The sequence below is a fragment of the Marmota flaviventris genome, chromosome 1 (genome assembly GCF_047511675.1).
Source record: "Marmota flaviventris isolate mMarFla1 chromosome 1, mMarFla1.hap1, whole genome shotgun sequence".
Classification (NCBI taxonomy): Eukaryota; Metazoa; Chordata; class Mammalia; order Rodentia; family Sciuridae; genus Marmota; species Marmota flaviventris.
In genome coordinates, this window is record NC_092498.1 from 168,050,135 (window position 1) to 168,068,032 (window position 17,898).

At 38.2% G+C, this 17,898-nt stretch overlaps 1 protein-coding gene across 1 annotated transcript in view; it reads right to left on the reverse strand.

Moving 5' to 3' along the window:
* Window positions 1–17,898, reverse strand: part of Erc2 (ELKS/RAB6-interacting/CAST family member 2) — a 678,261-nt gene that overhangs the window by 233,924 nt on the left and 426,439 nt on the right. Inside the window, exon 13 of the mRNA XM_071614554.1 lies at window positions 14,432–14,443. Coding sequence (XP_071470655.1) covers window positions 14,432–14,443 — 12 coding nt within the window. The remainder of the gene's footprint in view (window positions 1–14,431; window positions 14,444–17,898) is intronic.

Here is a 17,898-nt window from a genome sequence, read left to right on the forward strand (position 1 = left end):
CCAGTACAATCAGATTGGGACTCAGCAGCCTTCTTCATCCATCCTCCATCACTCCATATATTTGTAACTGATATATGTTACAACAAGGATGAAATTCAAATACATTATGTTAAATGAAAAAAGCCAGTAAAAAAAAAAAAGACCACACATATGATCCCAATCACATGAAATGTCCCATATACTCAAATCCTCAGAGACAAAAAGTAGATTACTAGTTGCCAGGGTCTGGGGAAAGGACAGAATGAGAGGGGAAGATGGGAGTGACTGCTAATGGGCATGGGAGATCTTTCTGTGGTGATGAAACTTTAATGCTAAAACTAAAATAGTGGTGATTGTTATATGGATATACCAATAACTACTGAGTTATATGCTTGAAAAGGGTACATTTTATGCCATTTTAAGGGTGGACTTTTATATAAATAAAAAAAATCACATATGCTAGAAACAAAAAAATATTAAATAGTACAAAGAGTTTATAAAAAGAAAAGCTATATTCCTTCTTTGAGTCCTCCATTGACCACTCATACTTTTAAGGGTTTTTGTCAAATTTTCCACAAATTCTTTTAGGCATGATTCAAGCATAGACATAGACACACACACACACACACACACACACACACACACCCTTTAAAAGTACAAGGACAATGCTACACTGTTTTCAATATGTCAATATGTCTTGGCCATCTTTCCACATCAGGATCATAGAGCCAAGATATGGAGGAGGGGGCTGGAGAGGGAGTGTGGAGCTGGAAAAAGGGATGCCATGCAAGACACTGAAAACACCTTTTGAAGGAGCAAGGATCTGTAAGGTTTTCAATTTTTCAAATGTCTGTTGAAAAACTCTCCCTGGATATCACACATATATCTCAATATATTCAAAATTTAAATCTCAACTGTTCATCACCAGGGCCTGACTCATCCTCCCTCTTTTGTACTCTATCTATCAAAACAGTTACCTCCTGCCTCTTTTAATGCTGTCATCTTAATTCATGCCTTTGTTTTCATTGAGGTTATTGTTAACTTGCTCAAGGTCACTTTGAACTTGAACCAAAGTTCAAGATCAAGAGGCATGTGGTTTGTTTCTAGCATATGTGGTATTACGTGGATACCTTCTTATATGCCATATAAAAATAACATTTTTTATTTTGAAGGTAATGTGAATAGTATTGTTACAGAAATATGTCTACCTTATATTCCCAATACAATCAGAATTGGACTCAGCAGCCTTCCTTTCCCCATCCTCCATATATTTGATACTTTGCTTTAGAACTGGCACAACCTCCATCTTTTTTTCTAAGATAGAAACTGACAAGGAGTCCGTGGCTCATGCCTCACAGTATCTAATCCAGCAGATTTCATTTCCCTTCTCTGTTCTCAGTGCTGCTGTTCCTGCTGGTCATTCAGACTACTGCAATAGCCTCCAGAGAGCCACAGTCCCAATCCAAATAAAGTCAGTGAGGCAAAACCTTGTGCCTAGAAGCCCCTGTTGGTTCTTCTCCTTATGTTGGGCAGAATATAAAACTCCACAGCATGGCTTACAAAGCCCTGAATACTCTGCACATCTTAACCCCATTATAAACACAGTCTTCTACTTCTTCATTTTCCATACGGTATTGGCTTACATTAAATTTCCCTCATTTCTGAAAGTTGTTAGGTTTTTCCCATTTCTACATTGCAGCATAATTTTCCCACTTTCTAAATGCCCCTTTCCTTCTCTCCACCTACCAAAATCCTGCTCAGTTTAATGATGTGTCCATTGCAAATTAATAGCTCTTACAGGGTTATTGTGGGGATGAGAAAAAATTACACGTCACTGTTTTGTACAGAGCCTGGCCCATGGAAAGGGCTCAGGGAAGAGAAGAAAATCTTTCTAAAAAGGCACTTAGAATTATCTTTCCCCAAAATTACAGGAAAAAAAAATATAGGGTCTCTGGAAAGATCGCATGTGCTTTTAAACTTTACAAAACTGAGTTGATCGTCTGATAAAAACAGCCTGCAAATAACATTTAAATTGTAGAGAAGTTGAAGAAAGAAATATTACTCATTCTGCCCAACACATCTTAGTTCTGGAGAACTGGATGGAAGGAAAATGTCTTTGAGAGATGAGAAGGTAAGCCAAACAAACTGACAAACGGCAGACAAAAAAGACATCCTACTCTCCCCAGCAGCTCCAGGAACTGAGAAACCAACACAGATCTTTTCCATCAGGCATACAGACAAAGTCATTAAAGCTTCAAAGTTTAAAGTTTAAAAGTTTAAAAACAAAACAAAAAAACCCAAGCTCTGTAGGAGAAAGCCCATACATTTTGATGGCATGATACCTACCCTCTGACCTAATGTTACGATGAGAAAGGAATGGTTCCACAGCATGATTACTGCCTGAACAAGGGCACTAGCGTGGGGTTTGAATTCTCAGCCTCTGATACATGCTGCCAACCCTCCCACTTGTCTCGGTCAAAATCAAGGCAGATGCTGATATTGTGCTGCAGAGAAGTTCAGCTCTCCTTCAGAGAGTTGTTTTGTTTTGGTTTTCCAAAGGAAAATCATCATATATCACAACAAACGCCTTCATTTCTTTTCAGCTCTCATGCTGCTGGGATGCTCTGATCACACTGTGTGGGGCCGTGAAGAACTGTCCCAAAAATGATTCCTGGAAGAAGCAAAAAACCCCTCCTAGAAATACATCTTTTCTCTTGGCTGCTTCCCCAGAACCCCCGCCAGCAACCATCGTAAGCTGGCAGGAGGATGGATGACCCCAGGTCTTCCCCCATCTCTGCTGTTCATGATTCTTGAAGTGCGTCCAGAGCTGATGACTGTCTGCAGTCTACAAAGCTGCTGCCTCCATGGAGGCCACTCTCTGGGCTCATTCAAACTTACTTCAGAAAGAGGAATTTCACATTCCTGCTCAAGAGAGGGTGAGGACTCAGACCAGCAGCTCAAAAAAGGCTGCTGCAACTGCCAAGACAAATAGCTTCTCAACTTCCATTATAAGAGGCTTTCATCAATGTTTGGAATCCTTTCTATTATAGAAATAGATTTCCACCCCAAAAGAAGCACATTAAAGAGTAGTCCCTATGGTCTCAGGAGTAGTTGGGCCAAACCAATTTATATGAGCACAAAAAGTTGCTGTGGACTAGGACACAGTGGTTTAAGATTCTGGCTGAGGAGTTGAAATAACTGAGTTTGAACCCTGTCTCCTTACATGGTAGCTGCATGGGAGTGAAAAGGTTACTTATAACCTGTGAACCTTGGTTTCCTTATCTCAAACATGGGACTAATAACAGGACCTACTGTCTTGGAGTTGCTAGAAAAAAACAAGAGATAAACTTTGCAGAATGCACAGTACTGAGGCCGACACCAAGTAAGTACTCCACAAAGTCTGTTTTCATTTCTGCTACCACAGAGCATCAGCAATGGCTACAGGCTACCTAAGCACAATCTGCCACCACACCTTCATTTACCCAGAGTAGCTCTGTTTCTGTTTATTTTTTCTTTCTTGCTAAAACATGGTCTTGTTCTTCGGGAAACAAAAGAGGGATAAAGCTAAAAATCTGCTGATTTGTTACTTTCATCTTGTGATGAAAATTTTTCATATTTTTTTCATTATCCCCACATATCTTGAACTTGTTTTCTCTCATGCCACACCACCTTATTTCAGTATCAATGAAGTATCACTCCTGGCTTGGGCTGTGTTCCTCCAGCAGAGATACTACAGGGTAAATCTCCCCAGGAGATACTCTTGATTATGCTCTTCAAAAAGTGTAAAACCTCTTAGGTAAACATTAGAAGCTTCACTCATCCTGGGAAATCCTTCTTGTCCATTCTTCCTCCTATTCTAGGGACCAAGCTACAGAATCCTACTCCTTTTTCTGAGTATAACGTGTACCTTCCCACCTCTATAGTCTTTCCTCAGGTTCCTCACCTACTTTTCCATCTGGTAAAATCATTTCCATGTTTCTAATCCAGTGCAAATACCATCACATTCATAGAAACTTCTCCAACCTTTCCCCCCTCTGAATGTCCATGACATTCATATAGAATATGTCACCTTCTGTCAAGGTGGATGCCTCTTTGCCAAGTTCCAGATTTTTATTCCAACCTTCTTACTGAGCAGAGCTACTTAGCTATTCCTAAGCATCTAAAACACAGGCTGGCCAAAGCCTGTTTTTAGCCTCTGCCCATCATATTTTCCACACCTATTCCTACATCTTGCAATAGGCAGGGATCTCAACCATGCAAGTATATCTCACCAAACACAGGAATAGCTGAGAAACTTAAGTTTCCTGAGAAAAAAGAAGAAATCCATAATATTTCTGCTGGGTCTCACAGAGAAAAGCAGGAAAAAGCTATCCAGGGTCCAAGGATACAGAGTTGTTATACAGCAAGAGTTGGCTAATCTTCACCACTCTGTTGACTTGGGTCTCTCTATCACTGCCTCAGGGACTCACATTCTGCTCTACAGACCTTTTTCCATAGCCTCTAATTAGTCAGAATGTCTTCCTCCTTATTACTGTATTTCTTTGCAGCTCACATTAGTTATTCATTCTACAAGTATTTATTAAGTGTCCATTATTTTGCAGACACTGGTTAGGTAAGACACGTCTTTTCCAGATAGAAGTTGTATTCTAGACTGAAAGGCAGATTTTGAACCAGCAATTAAGAGTATGCTCCATGTTCAAGGGGGAAGCTCCATGAACTTCTAACACACAAACCTACCCTGTACTGGCTTGCCTCCAGTGAATGGCAAAAGAAGGAAGTGACATTTAAACTTCGTTTGACCTAGGAAAAAAATAAAGCTACATCCATACTTCATACCTTAGACTAAGATAAATTCCAGATGGTTCAAAGACTTAAATGCAGAAAAGCAGACCATAAACATACTAAAGGAATGTTTGGTGTCCTCCCAAATATGCATATCCTGAAATCCTAACCCCTAAGGTGATGGCTTGAGGTGTGGGGTTTTTAGGGAAGTGATTAGGAATGGGATTAGTGCCCCTACAAAAGAAGCCTACAGGAGAAAGTTTGCTTGTTTCTTGTCCCTTGTAAGGACAGAGTAATAAGTCTCTGTCTACCCAGAAAGCAGGTCCTCACCATAGACAGACTCTGCCAGCACTTTAAGCTTGGATTTTTCACTTTCCAGAACTATGAAAAATAAACTTCTATTATTTTTAAGCTACCCAGCAAAATACTTATGGAATTTTGTTATAGCAGCCAGAACAGACAAAAACCATAAAAATACTAAAAGAAACCACAGGACCATTATTCTCACAATATTACAGTGTAGGAAGAGTTTGTGACTATGATGAAAAGTTCAGAAAATATATTTTTAAAGACCGAATATGTTTGACTACATAAAAATAATTTTCAAAAAGAACTATATAATGAAACCACCATTAGCAAAATAAAATAAAAATAACAAAGTGGTAAAGAGCATTTAAAACCTCATATCATAAACAAATGGATAATTTTCGGAATGCATAAAGAGCTCCTACAAATACAGAAGACCAACAAAAAGAATATGACAAAGTATAAACACATTTAAATATGTCCATCTTAACTTGTAAAGAGATTTTTAAAAAATCAGAACTATGTTAAAAAAAAAGAACTCCACTTAAATACCATTTTTCACATTTCATGTTAATAATGACAAAAAAAGTTTGAAAAATACACTGTCTTTGCAGAGTTAATGCAAGAGGCATCTTACAAAACCACTGATGGAACTAGAAATGGTCAGATTCTGTAGAGGGCAAGTGGCAAAATCTAGCAAAATTAGAAGCATACTATCCTACTCATTCCACATCTAGGAATTTATCCTAAACATACATTCATACACATATGAAATTAAGTCTATTCATAAGTATTAATTATAGCACTCTATATGACTCAAACAACTTAAAATATCATCAGGAGGAGACTGATACAATGGAGTATTGTGCAGAGGTAAAAAGGAATGGAAAATTTTTGTGTACAAATATGGAAAGATCTCAAAGATAGTTTGTTAAAGGTGGAAAAAAAATCCAAGGTGCACAGCACTGTCTATTACATGATATCATTTGTATGAACATAATATTAAAAACTATCAATCTTTTCTGATCTCATGATACTGCTTCTGGGGATGATCTTAGTCACACCACAGGCCTGGCACAGAGAAAGCATTCAATTACTACTTGGTGAAATTGAATAAGGCAAAGAAGAAAAGAAATAAATGGATGAAGGAACACAGTTGGATATGTAGCCTCTAATTATGTAGCCTCTAATTCAATGTAGCCTCTAAATAGGCTCCAAATATGTAGCCTCTAATTCAAATCAATCGTTTTTTAAAAAATATTTATTTTTTAGGTGTAGATGGACACAACACAATGCCTTTATTTTTATGTGGTGCTGAGGATCGAACCCGGATCCCGCTCGTTCGAGGCGAGTACTCTACCGCTGAGCCACAATCCCAGCCCCTCAAATCAATCTTTTTATATATGAATATAGACAGCTGAATCCTGGCTACATATTTCCAGAAAAATCTAAAATGTGTCCTTATATAAGACAAACAAGTATGAGTTTACATATTTATATATAAAAATTATTTTTCAATATGCAGGAGTTTTCTATGTTTACTTATTCACATTCCTGAGAGAAAAAAACAGCATTCAGCAAAATGATACTGTTTCCAATCTTTCTGTTAGAAAAAAGAAATCTTTCTATGGCTTGGGGGTGGGTGGGTCTAAAGGTTTTATTCTAGCCCCTCAGATTTTTGCAACTAAGTAAACAATGAAGGCTGCCTTAACAGGTTCATCTCCCGCTTCTCTTGTGTATCATTCTCCACTCTCCCCTGTTACTCTTTCATGAAAAGCTTTAGCACAGCCATAATCATGACAACTACAACCAGTTCCACTTAGTGAACATCTACTAAGCACTAGGGCTGTGCTCCAATCTGAGTGTGTATCCTGGCCACAAGCCCATATGGAATGAGCTATAAAATAGCTGTCTCCATCTTACAGACACAGAAAATGGCTTAAAGACATGTCTCAAGTGCTATAGCAATGATGACGTTGTTTTTCAGAATGCAGTTTATTTACTTTTCTACATTTAACAGTCTTAACAACAGGTAACAGCTCAAATAGCCTGAATTAGGAGTGAAATATTATCATAAAGTAATAACAGGTCTGGGAGAAACAACATGCATGAAATTCAAGAGCAGAGCTTCTTTATCTGCTCAGGAATCCCTAAAGAGCCCCTACTTTGTGTACTTGGGTGGTGCAAGAGCGCCCACACTCAACAGAGTGATAGGACACCTATCTGCCAATTACTCAGTGAGTGTTTCTCACCAAGGTCCATTCACCACAGGTTATCAGAAGATCCTCTGGTTATTCATTATTATAACCAACTCATTCCCTCCACAGTAATTATCTTTGAGCAACATATCATGCTGTCCTTGGAACCATCAAACTGACATATGATTAAACAGCAGAGAGGTCTGAAGTTAAATTTAAAACCACTCTCTTACACTTCAACTCACACATCACATCAAGATCTATTCAGCCACAGGAAGATTCCAGTTGCCCAACACCAAAGGCCAATGGACAACTCTGCTGTTACTAAATGTTCCCATTTGAAAAAGGTGGTGGCTGTTTTCATAAAAGAGGAATTTTCCCAGGGCCTGAAGTAAAAGTTTGCAAATCAGTTCTCTGTATAAAATTCTACTTGCACCCAACATTAAAATATTCATGATTGTGTCTTCATAATTATAGATGGGGTATTACAAGAAACAGCGCATTTCTTGAAAATACTGTGAGAATCAGACTTTGTACTATTTATTGGAGAAAATGTTATAAAGTGCAAATTTTGTACATACAGTTCTGTAGATACTCTAAAGAGCAATGCTTATATTAACAATATTAACAATCTAAAAAATGCTGGAAGCTAAAATAAAAATATAACTCTCACCACTCTTGTACTGAAAAAAAGAAAGTCACACAGACTTTTCAAGGGGAAATTTATTTCTATTTCCAAGCTTCGTTTATAGTTCCCACAATTCAAATTTTGATACAAGAATAATTCTATAGAATTTACTTTATGTTTGCAGGAGCTATAAAGTTTTTTTTAAAAAAAAGATAACTTTTTCCTTATTCTTTAATAAAAACAAGTGAACCCTTGCAAAAATTTGCCAATTTCAGCCAATTTTTATTTTTGACATTTACTCAGTTTAATATTGTGGCTCAGAGGTCAGGGTTGAAGCTCAGTGGTAGAGTGCTTGCCTAGCATGCATGAGGCACTGGATTCAATCCCCAGCACCACATAAAAATAAAAACAAATAAAATAAAGATATTGTGTCCATCTGTAACTAAAAAATTGTATATAGATAGATATAAATAAATTGTGGTTCATTTTCACACATATAGTACTCATTTGAGTTGAAGTAAAACGAAAGAGTGGCAGATATTAAAATCATCAGAATCCCCATAATGAAAATTTCCAAAATCTTTGTTAGATATAAGAATAGTATATTTACTTCAGAGACAGTTGCACTTTATCCACTCACTTTTCAATTGGTTCACCCTAAAACATTGTTTTCACAAAAATATGACATTACGCAGTGTGGAAATTCCAAGCACCTTCACCCAATATGGAAGAAAGTCTCGGTCACCGATTTCCCTACAATTTGAGCTAGTCTTATGGGTAATGAAGTGATAGAATTCACATTTCATAAGAAAAGCCATATAAAGGAAATAAGATATTATTTTTCTAAAAAGTGATTTATAATAATACTGAGAAACTATTTTTTTAAAATTCCTTTTCCCTTCTAAACATTTACAGAAAAGGTTAACATATCTTGAGAGATTTACTATTTGCTGATATTCATCCATATGGTAGTACCAACTGAAAGCCAAGAGGAGTGGAAGAACACAGAAAGGTTTTTTGGGGGTGGGGGGTGGAAACCAGATGGATGAATAACTCTACCAATTTTGGTATCTCTTATTGGTGGTCCAGGACTTATCAGGCCTACCTGGGATGACCTCTTGATTTTGCTGATGTTGTTGCAATGGATTTGCAAGTTGAGAATGGCTTTACTCATCTCCAGGAAACCTCAGAAACACTGTGCAGAAAAACATTTCAAGTGCAATGCCTTTGTGTTCCTTCGGTCTTCCCCATTTCTGAGGGTACAGAAAGATCAGCAGAGCAGCAGCTCAAGCAAAATCAAAAGGAAAAACAATACGAAGTATAAAGCCCTCGTTCTATAAATCAGAGCTGTCTCAGCAAAACATTAGCCATGGCAAGTTCCACCCAGGCCAGGATTGGAAAGGTGCAAGCACCCACCCCTGGCTCCGCCTCAAAGGTTCAAAACCAATTCTAAATATAGACCCGACTTCATGTTTGCAGGGGCTGTAAATCAGGGAAAACAACTTTTTTTCCATCCCCAATAAAATATCTGCACCCAAAGCAAAATCAGCCAATTTCTGGCTTTCTACCAGTTTTGCTTGGGCATAAAATTTTCTGACACTTCACCAGAAATGTCAGCATTAGTATAAGGCAGCTTTAAAGAGGGAAATGGTTTTTTGACCTGTGGATAACCCCTTTCACCCTAACAGGAAAGCGGGGGGAAAACCACACCTGAAACCCAGTTTTTCCAGTTATTAGTATAAACAGGACAAATTATTTTTTTTTTTAGTGGTCAAATCCTTCCTTATAGGAAATGTTGGTCTTTGAATTGGCAAGGGGAAGGGTCATATCTGTTTTCCTGCCATATCCCCAACACTGAGTACAGACCCTTCCACAAAGAAGGATTTCAATGAATAATATAGGAAGAAGGGGAAGAGGAAGAAGGAAACAGGAGGGTAGGGGGGTGATGAGAATAGTTCAGACAGAGATCTGTTCCCCTCTTTTGTGGTGGTGGTGGTGGGTTATTTCGCCTGAACTTTCAAGCTGCAGCCTGACAGAAAAGCAATCATCTTTTCTTTGGGCTTCCTGTCTGAAGCTAGGTTTTCTAGCCATTGCTGTCAATTCAAGCCTCCAGAAAGAGCCCACCAGCAACTCTCTCTGGGAACTGAGAATAAGGAAGAAATAAAAGGTAGAAAGTGAGAGAAAAAGCTAGAAAAAGTTGTTTCGTTTATCAGTCATCTATTCATCAACATTCAAGAGCAAAACTGGCATCTTTAGAATAGGGCATGACATGCTGCACAGACACAGAGATCAGGCCAGCAGACTGAGGGATGGCTGAGAAGGAGAGATAACACCTGACCCTTGAGAGGCAGGATCTGTACAAGAAAAACCAGGGTAATAGAAAATCTAAGAATGAAGAGAAAGGTTGGTTGCACAGCAGGCAGGATGGTTTTTCCCCAAATGCTTCATGGAATATAGTCTATGAACCATATTTGCAAAACTGCAGGTTGAACAAAACAGCACAGATTCTTTATTGCAGGTCTTCTCAGAGCTTTTATTGTGTAATCACACCAGGAGTGGCATAAGAACTAATATGTAAAGCAGAAAGATTGACTTTGGGGGAGCCCCCCCCCGGGGAGCCCCCCCACACACACACACATTTGTTTACTTACTAGCTGTATTAACCTGAGCAAAATATCCAACTTTCATGAACTCCAGTTTCCTCTTGTCTAATAAAAACTCAGTTGTTATGAGAAGTGAATACTATGTAAAATGTGATCAGTCTAGTGCTGGCACTTAAGTTAATATACTATTTCCTCTTACGCTAAAAACATAACCAGAGATTATTCACAATGATTGCACATTATCATGTTCATTTGAGGCAACAGGTTAAATTATGTTGGAATGATCTGAACCTTGACTTAATCGCTATAGATCATCCAACTGGATCTGGTAAGTACATTTTACCACACTATATAAAATATATTATTGCTATTGCTGCTGCTCCTGTTATTATTATTATTATTATCATCATCATGCATCATGAATATAAAATGGAAAATGTCATATGTAGCATTTCTTACATGATTATGGTTTGGTCAGTTTTTCATCAGCTATTCTTGGAAATGCCAAGTCAGTGTGTAGTACCCAGCCTCTCACACAGTAGGTACTCACTATGTATGTGTGGAGGAAATGGGGCAAACAATTGACCCTACCAAATTGCAGGACAGTAAGAGGATGCTCTGGACAAGGTGTTTTTCATTATTTCCTTGGGAAACGGGCCTCTGAGGTCTGGGAGGAGTGACTTCATCTTTTGCTCAAAGAATGAGGGATTGAGAGCACAGTGTTCAACTTTGGGGAAACATCACAAAGAGTTTATTTTCGTAGAAGTGTTTGAAGTGACTCTGTAACAATGAGCTCACACCTGCTGCCAGGCGCCAACCATCAGTGTGAGCCTGCTTGCAGGGAAATGCATGAGGCCCATCACCAACCACCCCCTGGGCCCCCACCCGTCAGACATGTGATGCACATGTGCAGGGTGGATCCCAGAGGATTTGCCCCAAACAGGGCTCCTTCCTCTCCAAGAAGGGACACTGAGGCCCAAACAAGGAAATGGCTGACCCAAGATCCAGAGTAAACTGGAAGATGGGAGAGCCTGGGAGAGGCCCAAGCCTTCTGGTTTTGTTTGGTTGATTCTCTGGCAGGATTTTGAACTGAATCCCAGAGGATATTTGTTCTTAAAAAAAAAAAAAAAAAAAAAAAACCTCAATTCCTGCATTCATTTATAGAGATAACCACATCTGTCATAAGTCACATGCTAATCTCACAAAGAGTTCCTAGAAGTGAGCAAGCTTCACATCAACCCTCTCCCTGATTGCAATGCAGGGATCCTGTTAAACCTCTCCAGCTTCTATATAAAGCTTGAATAAAAGAGATTCTTGACAGAAATGGAATTTACTGAAGTGCAGACTTGAGCAGGTTTAGAATATGACATTTGCATTTTACCAAACCCAATACTTAATACCTGTCCACCTGAATTTAAGAAAGAGAGTACACACAGAGTTTGAAAAGGAAATGAGATTACCTAAGAAAGCTCATGGAGTGAAGAACTTCCCATGAAGCCCACAGCACATTAAAAAAAGCCCCAGAGTTTTCAAAGTTTAAAACCTCAGATTAGGAGGTGGGAACATGCAGGGCAGGTCACAAACTTCTATTGATGAGAAAGATCACACAAGATTTTTCTATAATCCCTGATATTTGTATATACATACACACACATATATATGTATGCATGCACATACACATATGTGTCTCAACTGTAAGGCATACAAAGAAAGCATATGGGCCAGAGATCCTGGATGTACTCAATTCAATTGTTACGTTTCATTTTATTTTAACTGATAAAACTGGAAGTGCTTGGGGGGAAAAATGTATAGTTAACTGTGGAAACTTGTCAAAGTTCAAGAAAGCTTCCAAGATTCTACAGACTTTTTGTTTCCAGCAGGACAGGGGTGCCCAATTCCTCTTACAATAAAAATATAACTAGAGATTATTCACAAGGATTGCATATTTTCTCTATTATGTTCATTTGAGGCAACAGGTTAAATTATGTTGGAATGATCTGAACCTTGACTTAACCCCTATAGATTATCCAGCTGGATCTGGCAAGTATATTTTACCAAACCCATTCTGCACACCCAGCCCTTTTACCCAGAGAACCATTGGTTACACAGAACCCCTACCAGCCTACCCCTGAACTGTACCTTCTGAAAGTCAGAACTTATGTTCATTCACCATAAAATAGGAGAAAACTAAGTACCACCAGCCAAGTTCCTGGTGCATAAGAAACACAGCAGAACATCAATAAAAAACTGAAGGACCAGGTAGGGGGCCTGAGGTATGAGATCAAAAGAGGACCCAGTCTAAAGGATTTCAATATTGTGAGGTACAGGTTAGCAGCAGCAAAAGGAAGGCAAAGGAGAAAGAAAAATAAATAAATAAAAAGCAAGGAGAAAGCTTAAAGCTTCACTAAATGAGTGGATCCAGAACTTGAAGCAAAGGTTTGGATATCATGTGCCCAAGCCTCCTAACTACCTTCCATTATGATGGCTGGATTTCTGCACCAGATTCGGTCTGTTCCAGAAGACATTAGGTTTTTGGTGAGAGTAATTCTGTAGAGCTATGCTTCTAATATCTAATTAAACCTCTGCTGGTGAAACATTTGAAAGTAGAGCTTCCTTCTGCAAGGTGGAGTTCAGGCAGTTCCTGTGGAGTGTGCAACACAGTATGTAGGAACAGTGGAGAAAAAGTCAAGAACTGTGAGCCACCATGATCGGGAGCTTGTGATGGGACAAAACTGGTCTTTGAGCAGGAGTCCTTGTTTTGAGATTATTTGCTGCCGAAGTAAATGCACTGATTGGTAGCTTAGGGGATAAGACAGAATAAAACATACAGACCCTGCATCAAGACGAGGAAAAAATTATACTGTACCTCTCAAAAAGAGCAACTTTTTTAGAGTAGTCAATAGACTACAAATTTAAGCTTTCTTTTTCCTTTTTTTTTTTTTTTCTGTATGTTTTGTTTCCGTTTCTCTGGATTGCAGGAGACTGATTTCAAGGCCTATGATTCCTACACTCTTCCACTGAGCTACACTCCAAACCTAAGACTTTCTTTTTTTGAAGCCTATAAATAGCTCTAAATCATACAATGAACATCTATTAGTAAACTCATTAATTGAATGATGAAGAAATCATTGACTATTATTGTGTGCTATCCGAAAGCGAAGTCTTCCTGGAATTCAGGAAAAGGAAATTATTGCGTTGAGCCTTTTATATTAGAGAAATCAAATCTGGGATGCATTTTCAAGCAAAACATCCATTTCGCTTCTTAATATCGGGGTACACACATAGTCAACAATGAATCTAGTTTGACATTTGGTTCCATATGCTATGTCCTAGGTAATTAAAGTATATCTTCTGGCTAATAAAAATGAAGTTAAAAAGTTAAAACCAAAACAATGACAGGAAATAACATGTGTGTACAATATGTTACTAACACACTGATAATTTTTTAAAGTGACTTTTAAAAAGTATTATAAATCTTTCAAATCACAGTGATTTATTTATCGAAAAGTCTGAATGGTTTGCACTATTAAATTTAGCTTTTAAGTTGCTGCGTCATGGAGGGATCTTTTGTTCTCCCAGGTTAAATTTAGCATCTTGCATTTTGTTTTTCCACAGATTCACACTGTGTCGTCATGCAGATTTTCAAACTGTTCAGGAGGCATGCATTAGGGAATTATCACGATGGTTTTATTTTATAATCCAGGAATCAAATTTATCAAATAATCCAACAGTGATTTATTTTCTCCTTCTTCTTTGCTTTTCCCACCTATTCCGCCTTCTCATAAAATAAACCTTCCCGAGGCATGGGATGGAAATGGGAAAAAAATGTGGTGGCCAGAGGAAAACCATTTCAGAAATGTGTTGTTAAACAAGTGCAAGCAATAAATTGAGCTTAGGAGGGAAAGGCGGTTAGGAGAAAAACTGAAAGTACTGACCTGAAAGTCAAGCTGATTGGAGCAAGGGTGAAAGCAGCAATTTGGAGGATAAGCAGAAAGGAAAAGGGATAGCAAAAGAGAATAAAAGGAAGGAAACACATTAGTTTTAAACATACAGCCAACAGATGTCATATTAGCAGGTTTTATAACCAAACAAAGGACAATAAAGCAACTTTTATCGGATATCACCCCCCAGAAGCCCTGGGCACAAACTGTAAGCTCTTCTATTAACTATCATACTTAAGAAACTGGTACCTGCTCTTCTAAGTACAATAATAGCAAGCACTGATACCAACTAGAGGTGGTATCAGCATACTTTCTGAAGGGCTAGAGAAAGTTCCTATCTGTGTGAATATAAACTTTTATTATTTAATAAACAGAAATGGTTAATTACTAAGGTGTTAGAACTGGTGGTAAGTAAGCACTAAACTGAGAGGAATTTTTATATGAACCAGTACATTGAATGGTTATATACTATGAGATATTTTTCCTTTATTTCTGAAAAACAAAAGGAGCTGAGCAGTTTGGCTTTTAGTTCAAAGATTTCCTTCCTAGATGTTCACAGAGTACTCTACCTAAGCAATGATCAAAGGCTTTGTGAGGAGGGCTGCTGGTGGGGTACCACCTGCCCGTCAGCCTTCCAAGAGACAGCAGAGTAAGTTCCAAACTAAGAGTAATATTTCTCAGTTGTGAAATGGGATTCCGACTTCATCACTGAGAATATCCAGATGCTTAATTTATAAGCACAAAAAATGTCTAATATGTCCTTCTAATCAATCAAAACAGTAGTCTCTAATGATAAACAAAAATTAAAAGAAAAATGTCATGTTCATCTTCCAGGCTCCCACAGGAACATAGTGAATATTTCTCGTTAATCTATAATATACCCTTTGCCAAAACACAGTGGATAAACACTTTACCAGCTAACTGCTCAGTGGAACCTCACCATTCCACACTGTTTATAAGTAATTTTAAGTATTTCACATAGGAAGGAAAAACAATAAATCTTTAGGATAAAGCCTATGCTAGAACATTTCAAGTGAAAACAGTATTTGACTAGAATGATTAAAAATCAAAGCTAAAATTCAATATTAAACACATGTGAAAGTGATGATTTGATAATCCCTCATATCTGAGATCTCTCTACAAAGTGTTTTGTGATCATAAATGTACAGTTGATCAAAAATGAGTTAGGTCATGGTGGAGACTTCAGCAATACTGGGCCCAGCTGTCATTTCAAATCCTTCAGATCAGAGGTAATTAGGCTAAGGTCCATGGCCAATTTAGGGAATCCTAAACTAAAATAGCAAGCACACATTTAAGAGTTAGCTGCCTTTTCCAAAAATTCCTAGTTTTCATCAAATTCTCAAAAGCATCCATGACATTCATGGTCCTCCCCAAAAGGTCGTCAGAGATAGTATACAGCCATCTGCCACTTGATTTAAAGAAATTCCTTCAAATACATTAATGAGCATAAGTGGAAATTACTCAGCAAGAAGAGTGTATATCAAAACAAAAAGAACTCTATCAAGTTTCTTCCATGTGCTATGGAACTTTCAGAACACATTATCATACTTTAGAAATAACAAAGTTTAAGTTTATGTTTTGAAAAGAGTTCTGAAAGGCATCAAGGAAATTATGTCAGCACATTATTGAGCAAATCAGAAGGAAAAATAATAGTTTCTCTTTCAACCTTAGATAAGGTTCTGTTAGGCACCTAAAATCATTTCTCAATGTCCAAATGTCTGGCGGCATTAGTACTCCATCCAGATAATTAAGTGGTACCCTGTTTTCCAGTCTGATGGTATGTCTTACGAGAAGAAGCCCTTGGGACCCCGCCACTGCAGGGAGGAATTGTGATAGAGGACTCAATTTGGGCATTCCCCATCTTCTAGTCAAATACAGACAAAATCCCCCAACAGATTTAAGATAATTACATGAAAAGTAACCTGACTGATCCTTTCCCATGGGTGGGATGCAAGAAATCCAGTGGAAGTAGGTCTTGTTTGACAGACTCTATTAACTTCTCTCTTTCCCCTAAGGCACCACAGGATTAATTCTGAAACTTTAAATAGAACTCAGAGACCTTGAAGGGCACTGATACAGAAGCGCCACATATTTCAGTGTCTCTAAGGTTTAATTAGCTACATGGTTATGATTCTGGCATTGGTGATGAAACAAAACATCAGACCGCTTTTGACCAACTCTCAGGGATATACTCAAGGTCCTCCACCTTTGCAGCCTCTAGTCAAAGGCAGAAGCTTCCAACTGGGCTGTCAGAATCAAGTACAAGAGTTTACAGGCAGAAGTGCATATGGGACCACACTAGAGCAGTGTGCACCTTAAAAAGAAGATCTTTAATGGTTGATGAAAAATACCATTTGAACAGAATTTAAGAGGTAAATGCCAGCCATCTGCTTTTAGGAACATGTCCATTGTGAGATGATTAGCAAAATAAAAACAAACAAACTGCCCTCAGAGAGAAGCAGGCCAGTATCATTTGAGTTACTCCTAATCCTGTACCTCTTGTTGTATGTGACTGAAGTTTTGTCATATTTTAGAATACAAGTTGCTTTTTAAAAGGCCCTTTCACTCTGGTAGGTCACATTATAAGCCAGAGACGAAAAATTTATTTCAAGATAAATATTTTGGTTTTCAAAATAACAAACTTAATTGTAAGCCCTTCTCTCAATGACTCCAAAATGGAGATCTATATCATATTGCTAAGAAATCTTTAGTTCCTAACATTATGAGGTATGAATTTTGTACTTTAAGCCAGCAAATGTAGAAGCAACTGCCTGACAACTCAAGGAAGATGTTTTAGTCGGAATACACATGTAGCCCAGCAGATCATGCTTCAGAAAGGCAGGCCAAAGCTTAGTCCTCCTTTTACCAAGATGCTTCCCCTCTAGATCTCCACCCCCGCCTCCCTAGGGGGTATGCTGGAGCTGGGGCTCAGACATTTCCCAGACTATGTTCTGCTGCTGGACCCAAGACACAGGCAGGCAGAGACCTGGGACAGAGTCAAGTCCCACCACACGTTTTATGAATTACAGAGCCTGGGAGGCATCAGCTTTAAGGAGAGGCAAAGGCAAAGATAAAGAAAATGTGCAGAAAGTACATAAAGATAAATGCCTGTAAAAATCACTGCTGCTTTAATGCATTCCATATTGAAGAAATAAAACTGTGAATATTCTTGATGATTTAATGGCAATAGTGTCTAGCTAAGACCTGTTTGCCCAACTAGACAATTAAGGTATTTATATGTAAATGTTTATAGTAGTTAAATCCTTATTTTCAATCACAGTTCTGGGGAGCTGGTTTAATAAAGAAAAATGCCTTCTGAACATGGGGCACATCACTTTCCTTCATGAAAACTAATAAAGAAGAGGCAGATCTCTTGTGGTTGCCCTGCAATGCCTGCTCAGGAAGGGCTCTCAGTAGGTTGCTTGGCACTGCTGGACTCG